The following is an 8,827-nucleotide window of genomic DNA, read 5'->3' on the forward strand; positions in this document are numbered from 1 at the left end:
GTTGAGATGCACACTACTAATACTGCTAAGTCAATCCTGGAGAGATAAACATTCAGATCAGAAATCTAACCACTTCAGACACTGAATAGCTAAGTTTCCCTATAAGTGTATTAAAATCTGCAATTTAATACAACTCCAGAAATAAAAAGGAGGGAAGAAAACGATACATTAAGCATAACTGAAAGGGTTCCCCAGTACAAGAAAGACACTGAGGCACTGGAGCAACTCAGGAGGAGGGCCACCAAGGGGACTGGAGCACTTGCCCTGTGAGGAGAGGACAAGGGAACTGGGTTTGTTCAGCTTGCAGAAGAGAACGCTCAGGGAAGATCTTACTGCTGTCTGCAAATGTCTAATGGAAAGGTGATGGAAGTCTGGCTCCAACTGCAACATTATCTTCACCATTTTTTTAAAATTCAAACAAATGGAACTTTAAATATCCATTGTGCCATTTATACAATTTTTTAAATTATACTACCGTTCCTGATGATCAGAAGCTGCAGTTGCTTATGTTTAAAATAGGTTCTATTAGACCTTGCTTTTACTTACTCTGTCTTTTAATTACCCAAGTTCTGATCTCTAAGATATCACCTTGAGTCACCAAAACAACACTCAGCCAAAGATGATAAAAACATCAAGAACTCAATACTCCAAAGAAACACAAGACGTTGTTTGGCTTATATGAAACAAAGTGATCAATTTAGGAGAACATGAAATAAAAGCAGGTCTTAGCTTCCTTAAAAGAAAAGTCAGGCTCACTTTCTCCATATAGTATCAGTAAGCACCAAAAAGAGACTCTTCATCTAATCTGCTTTTAAAACTAGGACCAAGAACAGCTGCAACATTCTTATTCCTCTATAAATATACTTCAGTTTATCAGCTCCTTAGGAAATTTTTTCTTCGACTGAATTATACCCACAAGCATCCTCTAAAAACAGTGAGAATTTGTATCTCCCATTCTGTCTATATATTTGTACTAGAAGAAACCAGAATGAATGATGAGACGTTGGAGGATTAGATTAGAACTGAAAGTGTGTTCATTTTCTCTGTTACCTCTCTGCAAGAACTTCCAAAGGACTAGCTCCGAGTGACCAACTTCGTACCATCCAAGCAGAGTCCATTGCAGCCAAAAATCCCCTGGCTATTCCAGTTCCCATCGGCCAAAATGGCTAATATTATAGTTTACAAAAAAAAGCAGAGAAAGGAAAAACATTAGTTAGGGAAAATTTTAAACAAATATCACAAATACATTCAGACGGTAATCTGCTGGGAAATTATAGCTCAGTAATTAGCTTAAAGCTCCACTCCCACTGGGCTAGAGGAAGCCAGATGTATGGTGAATTGCCCATGAGCTCCCCCAAAGCCAGTGTTCCTCTATCTCCAACAACAATTCACAGCCAGAAGCAACTTAACAGCTTCTTTTCAAGACTGTACTTTTTAACCAACTACAAAATGCTAATTATTAACAGGCCTACAGCAGGTTATATAGAGAGTCTAATTGTCCCAATAAGCAGATGGAACAGACATAACTTCAGAAAAAAATCTCTGCACACATTTTCTTAAGCAAGATCATTGCCATCCTAAATACTCTGTTTTCCCAACACTCCTACCCTTCCTTCAAACCTCCCAGTTTATTGTATAATAAACAGCAGTTTTCCTTACAGTAACTATCTTATAGGCAGTGCATTATTTCGGTGATGGGTGCAACGCCCTGTGCTTTTGCTTCAATTTACTGTTTACACATGACAAGTTTAAAACACAAACCTCTAAGAGACTGTCCCCAACCAGTGCCACAAGTAACTGGTGGCCATTCTGCTCTCGCACCAGGGCTGCGTTCTCTGATGCATACATGCACGTGAAGTCAAACATGGCCACATCTGGCTGACCATAGTGATTGATGGCAAAGTCCAGTGATGGCAGCTGCTGATTAGTGGAGAAGTCAGCTGCTTCTCTGGCATAGTTTAGCAGAGCCTCCTGGTCCACATTCTCCCGTGAGAGTAATAACTCTGTGTCCGCATAATCCTGCCAAAAAGAGAAAATTAAAAGTGAAATAGCCAAATCCACAAGTTTATTTTAAGACTGGTATATACAACAGTTGGCATTAAAACTCCTACAAATCAACTGATATAGGTTTACCCTCTAACTTCTTTCATTCTTATCTGTGTTTATGCTTCCAAGAGAAAATCTGGAAATCTTTTACTGCAAACGGAAATCAGTCCTCCTAGCATTTCTGACTGTGAAAGAGCTAAGAAACTTCTGAGCATTTCTCTTCACACACCTCAGGCAAAAGTCACAAGACCCCAATCCTTATTTATTCATTTGTGGCCAAACTACTTTTAAATCAGCTTCTGTCAGAAGAAGATGTATTTCCAATACTTTCTTCACTCCCTGCTGTTTCATTCCCATAAAATGAGGGAAGCTCAACTAATCTATCAAAGGTTCTTTAAGCATATTTTATCTTAACATGAAAGAAACCCCTAAATCTACAAAGGAATACAAATTTGGAGAGGATAGATCTTGTAACACTCTTCCGATAGCCCAAAATACTTCAGAAGGGTATTAACCACATATATTTGTGGTCTAAAATACACCTGTAGAAAAACATTATGTGGTGAAAGAAGAGAGTGTTTCCCTTCTTTCAGCATACTGAAAGCAAATTGTACCAAAATCTTCATTTATAGAGAGTATAGGAAAAGTTAATACCCACATGCCGTATCACTCCTTTTTCCAGCAAGCTCTGTTTTTTGGCAGTCATGACAAAGTAGTGTGTATCATCTTTGTAGTAGACAATGTTCTCCAAGTCAATACCTTGTAACAGAACAAAAGACATGGCAGTGAAGGAACAAGTTACATGTTACGTGGAACACAAGAGCTCTATGGGAAGAAAGTAAATTGAAACTACGTGGTTAGAAAGCCTTAGAGAGAGAATGCCAAGCAGCTTTCTCCCATGCTTTTGATGACTTTAAGATATGAATCTTTAACAAAGCCACAAACAGCACATTTCACCTACCTCTTTTTAAAAATATATTTATCACCACTCTAAGGTTTGCATTCAGTTGTGGAGCGCAGGAAACTGAACTCAGGATTCAGACTTTTCCTATTTAGGGCTCAGATTTCCTGAAAACCTTCAGGGAAATAAGTTCACCACTTCTGAACAAAAACGACACACATCTGAATGACACATCTGCTTTGTGCAGCTGTATAGAACAGCTGTAAAAATGGGGAAGTCAGATTTCAAAGAGAGACAGCAATGACTGACTTCCTTGCGCAAGACGTTCATTTATTGATTAAACATGATTCCTGAGTTACAAAGTTGTAATAATAAAGACAAATAGTTTTCACTGTAAACCTGAATTGTTGGCAAACCTGTGGCTTCTCGTAGATCCTGGAAGAACTTCTGGTTGAATATGAAGGCCACACCGCTGATCTCTTCTACTTTGGCTTCAGCTGTGGTGTTGCGATTGATGAAGTTTGCTGTGATAGCAATTGCTAGTTTACCACGGAACTCTTTTCGGCGAAACCCTACGGGAAGGATAAAGTAGCAACACTGAAAAAAAGAGCATTCCTTCAGAGAAGGCTCAGCATGCCATAGATAGGTGCCCTCACAAAATAAAGAGAGAATGGATCTGATGAATTACAAACTCCTCCACAGAGAAAGTAACAATTGCTTCATCAGAAAAATAAAAGCTCTTGTTTAGGGGAAAAGCTCACCTTCTTTTCCAAAAATTGCAACTTGCATCAAAAATATTAAGATAGAATTCTCTACTACACAGACTAATATTCAACAGTTCAATTCCTACTCCCAAAGGTAAGAGCTACAACACTACTCAAACTAAAGAAAAAATGTAGGAAAAATTATCCAGGTCAAAACACCTAATTCCATTGCTAGTGGACAGGAAGAGGAAAAAGATGACCCACGTCTTTCATACAAATGGATTTTTACATGGACTTTTAATCTCCCCTTTCACTAGTCAAATGTCTTGCCAGATTTTGATTGGGATGTTAAAGGCCATTTTTGTTCTAACTAATTTAAGAGTAAGTTCTATTTGAAAGCAAATTATGGACACACCATTACCTTCTAAGGTGTTCCTCCTGCCATCCCCTCCGATGATTACTTCAAACTCATACTCAGATACTGGATGGGTTTTTGGGTGGACCAATGCACGCCAACCTATTCCTGTTGATAAATTCCAAGTTAATGACAATATAAACAGTGCTCATAATAGAACAAATACATAAAACTACTTCTTACTATCCATAATCCCTTCCTCACACGGTCAGTAAAGATACACTGCAGGACAGCTATATTGTTGACAGTGGCTGACTTGCACAGCCACTCTGTGTGAATAAGAGGCAGAGACAGCTCTGGTAAAACCACCTGACTATTACCTTTAAGGATCACTACAACCTTTATAGCTTCTCTACTACCTATTCAATTAATAGGATGCCAAAAAACAAGTAAGCCACCCTCTCCCATGGCAATCAGAGAACAGGTTTCACAAAGATACAAAAAGCTAACACAGATCATTCACTGATATAAATATCTTCAGTGAATGCAAGGAAAGGAGTTGTTTTAAAAAGGTATCTTCTGAGTGTAATAGGTTTAAATATTTTAGAAGCAATTACAATCTACTGTGTAGTGGTCTATTTCCATGTAGTACTTCAGGTGATTCTTTTCTGTATAGTAACTAATTTGGATTTGTCACTAGAAAGAATAAATCCTACTAAAAATTCAAGCAAAAGTGTATTAATAATTACTTTCATTAATGGAGCAGGAGGAAAGGACTTAAGAGTCATAAGTAGGGTTAAGGAGCAGGAGTCTGCGTATCCTACCATAACTTCCCCTTTCTCTACTACCCGTTTCAATGCTACTTGCTTTCATTCTCCTGGTCCTCTGGAGGGTAAACAAGCCCCTGAAATTCCACATTGACATGGATCTCTATTCCCAAGATCAAGGCAACCTTCAAAAGGATAAGCTGGAGCTGACGGATACCTGCAAAAAAGCAGATGATAAATAAAAGAAAAAGAAAAAAGCACAAGTGCCCATGTGTCTCTGACATTACTGATAAACTGATTTGAAGGCCAGCTGCTACTTTCTTTTTCCCCACTGTGTTCCCAGCATTTCATCCAGGCAGCACTAGTGTGTAATATCACGGCATGCCAAGAAACTTCTAAAGCTCAAACTCCATCCCTTTTCAAAGAATAAAAAGTAAGTAATTTTTTTATGTTTCAGTCCCCAAATCAGCAACAAGGGAAACAACCAGAACGTGCACTGCAGGAGAGGGAGGGAAGAGAGCACAAGCAGGACTGCACTTTTGTCATAGATGGCAACTAGCCATCTGACCAGCCTAGCTGTAATACTGAACTGCACCTTCATTCTAACACCTTTGGGTTAGTGAGGGCAGAGTAAGTTCCTCACCACCTCTTTCCTCTTCAGTTAATGTAGGTAGTGGGTATGAAAATGACAGTGTGCAAACTCTATTAGTTTGAAGGAAGACACCTTACTTTCATATTTCAGATACTGAAATGAAAAAATGCTCCACCTAAACACTAAATTTCAGCTGTGCTGAGATACAAAAGAAGACAACATGCATAAAGTACTAGAAGAATAAAAATGACAAGAAATTGAAGGGAAAAAGCAATCTGCAAGACTGACGTTCCAAAGACCTTCCAGTTTTACCATTCATTGCCAGAGAGAGAGAGAGACAGAGAGAGAGAAAGGCAGTTTTTGCTTTGGACAAGAAGCCAAATCTTATCTACTGTGTTTGTGCCACTTTATACTTCCCGCTTATGCCCACTGGAGAACAGTCTGGTGGGCAAAACCTGGCTGTGCTATGTCCAGTAAATTTTTTAAAAAAGAAAAACTGAAAAATAATAACTCCTGCTCCACCAAAGCATTCAGCTTTCAAAGGAGACTGATTTCTCAGAATTTGAGAATCATCAAAATTATTCTCAATTTTAATATGTAAACCTCTATTTAATCAAAACTTATTCATAGGCTGACAGTGTTCTTGAAAGTATCTTCATTGCTCTTCCAAAAATTAACAAAGCCAAAATTGTTCCTCCTTTTTCCAGATCAACATTCACAAGAATGTTCAAAAGCATTCAGTAATTTTTCTTTTTTACAAGTCGCTTACAATGCTCATTGTATATGAATATTGTAAATATGAAAATTATCCATTAACAAAGAAGGTTTGAACCTTAAATGTACTTTTCAGTTTATGAAAAAGATATGCATTGGAAACTAATAGGTGTAAAAGAGGATAGATATGTATTGCATGTGTGATAATCTCATGGCACAATGTATTTCTTTCACATCTAGGTCTAGCCTGAAACGCACTATGCAAAGGTAATGCTGAATTGTACCGTAAGGACTCAAGAGCAGTGATTGGTGTAGGCTGAATTTTAATGTTACCCCCATGCCCTCACCCACCTTTCCCCTATGAAGAACAAGTGCTGCTGTGTCTAGCAGCAGCTGTACTTACTGATATGGTCTATGGATCCTGCACAGAATTTGCCGTAAAACTTTTTGGCGCCAAGACCCCTCAAGTCATGTATGGTGAATGGCCACAAATGCAGCACATTATTGCGGGAAAAGGCATCCCTCTTTTCTATGACCACCACCTTGGCTCCTAGGAATGATAGGTCGATGGCTGTACGAAGGCCACAGGGTCCAGCCCCAATTATCAGACACTGCAAAACAACCAGCACAGAGTAACTTTACAGTCCTAGGAGGAAAAAGGTATTTTCACCACAGCTTCCAAGCATCCCATGGCTCTTAGGAGTAAGTGCTCTTTGTCTGCAACATAAGCCGAAATTTCAGATCAGTCTTTCTATTGTTCCCTGCCATGCTCTGCCACTGATACGTTAAAGCAGTTACTACAACCTGAAAACAAAGCATATCACAGAGCAGTGAAAAGTTTGCAGAAGCAGGCAAGTCACCTGCCTCTTCTAATAAGAAGAGATGCCAAGGCATACTCTCCAAGCTATGTAATCACCTGGAGAACAGCATTATTTCTGAAGGCTTCTCCCCCTCACTCCATCCATGTGCTTTTTTTGGGTTTTTTTGTGGGTTTTTTTTGTTTGTTTTTTGTTTTTTAAAAAGTGATGTAGAGTTTTCCTCATCTTCAAAAGCCTGAGCTGGCCTTTCTTGAGAAAATCTTCAGTAACACCAAAAACTCATCATCATCACTGAGTAGCATAGCAATGGCTAAGGCAGATAAATACAAGAGATGCTAGTGTTTTTATAAACGTCATCGTTTAGAGTAGCACAGACAGTAGTCAAGTCAGAGCACTCTAACTTATGCCTATGCTGGTGCTTCTACTATTGCAGCAAAGGAAACTTCAGGGAAGTAAATATAATGTAAATATGAACTTTGTGTGACTAGACAACTTTTATCAAAACACGTTTTCTCCAAGCTAACCTTTGACATATCAAAGGTCTTTCATCTTCTCGTATCTTTTTCCACTCTACTCACAAACACTATCAGAGACTAATAAACAACTTGAGAATGTAAAACACTTGCATATCTAGTGTTGGAAGTACTTTCAGAGAAACAAATGATACAGCAAGATCATTTCTTTTAAGATTAAAAACCCAAGATAGTCAGCTGAAACTTCTTACCCACAGAAACTGAGGTCCACAAAGAAAGCTGGCATCGTTATGTGCGTTCACAGGAATATAGTACACAGTCCATTTTGCCCTATCATTTTTGTACTTTGATTTCTATTGAGTATAAACAAGACCCACAGAATAAATGATACAGCAAGATCATTTCTTTTAAGATTAAAAACCCAAGATAGTCAGCTGAAACTTCTTACCCACAGAAAAACTGAGGTCCAAAGAAAGCTGGCATCGTTATGTGCGTTCACAGGAATATAGTACACAGTCCATTTTGCCCCCTCATTTTTGTACTTTGATTTCTATTGAGTATAAACCAGACCCACAGAATAAAGACCTTGCTACAGTGGTGACTGCTACTGCCATATGAGTATTTTCCAGATCCTTACATACCCTTATGGCTGGACAACAAAACCCTTTGAGAAATTCTTGAGTATGCTAAAACTTAACCAGAACCCAACGTTCTGATAAACAGCCTATCCCAAAGCAAAGCTCTTTGTTCTTTGGTCATCCCCATATGCCAATTTTTACAGGTTGCCACATTTTCACCAATGATTCACTGGGGCATAAATTCTGGAAGTGATGTGAAACTGCAAATATAAAGCCTGAATGATGAATAGAACAGTACAAGATACAGCAGTGATGACGTAACAACTGACATCAAATTCAAAGACTACTGTATAAGATAAGAAGTCACATAAATCTGAGGGCAGAGATCCAAGTCTAGAGGAAAGGGGAGGAAAGAATAACAGCACTGCTTCTTTAGTAGCTTCAGGAACCTAAAGGCATATGGGAGAAAAGGCAAGCCCAACCACTGAGCTATTAAATTCCAAAATAGACTTGTATGTTGAACAGGTGACCAACTTGCCATTTGTTAAAAAGGATAATCAATTAGGATCTAATATATTCCAGAGGGTAGAGATCAAGGGCTCAATGTCCAGATGGTGATCGGTGATGAGTGGTGTCCCGCAGGGGTCCGTATTGGGACCGGTACTGTTTAATATCTTCATCAGTGACATGGACAGTGGGATCGAGAGCACCCTCAGCAAGTTTGCAGATGACACCAAGCTGAGTGGTGTCGTTGACATGCCAGAGGGATGGGATGCCATCCAGAGGGACCTGGACAAGCTGGAGAAGTGGGCCCATGTGAACCTCATGAGGTTCAACAAGGCCAAGTGCAAGGTCCTGCACCTGGGTCAGGGCAACCCC

General features: G+C 39.1%; 1 protein-coding gene across 3 annotated transcripts in view; it reads right to left on the minus strand.

The window, feature by feature from the left end:
* Positions 1 to 8,827, minus strand: part of MICAL3 (microtubule associated monooxygenase, calponin and LIM domain containing 3) — a 127,537-nt gene that overhangs the window by 112,757 nt on the left and 5,953 nt on the right. For all 3 annotated transcript variants that reach the window (XM_009278968.1, XM_019471999.1, XM_019472000.1), the window contains exons 2-8: positions 6,483 to 6,690; positions 4,874 to 4,990; positions 4,073 to 4,174; positions 3,364 to 3,519; positions 2,705 to 2,805; positions 1,762 to 2,019; positions 1,051 to 1,166 (exon numbers count right to left, since the gene is read on the minus strand). In XM_009278968.1, the coding sequence (XP_009277243.1) occupies positions 1,051 to 1,166; positions 1,762 to 2,019; positions 2,705 to 2,805; positions 3,364 to 3,519; positions 4,073 to 4,174; positions 4,874 to 4,990; positions 6,483 to 6,690 (1,058 nt within the window). The remainder of the gene's footprint in view (positions 1 to 1,050; positions 1,167 to 1,761; positions 2,020 to 2,704; positions 2,806 to 3,363; positions 3,520 to 4,072; positions 4,175 to 4,873; positions 4,991 to 6,482; positions 6,691 to 8,827) is intronic.

This window comes from Aptenodytes forsteri, unplaced genomic scaffold, assembly GCF_000699145.1.
Source record: "Aptenodytes forsteri isolate BGI_AS27 unplaced genomic scaffold, ASM69914v1 Scaffold241, whole genome shotgun sequence".
NCBI lineage: Eukaryota > Metazoa > Chordata > Aves > Sphenisciformes > Spheniscidae > Aptenodytes > Aptenodytes forsteri.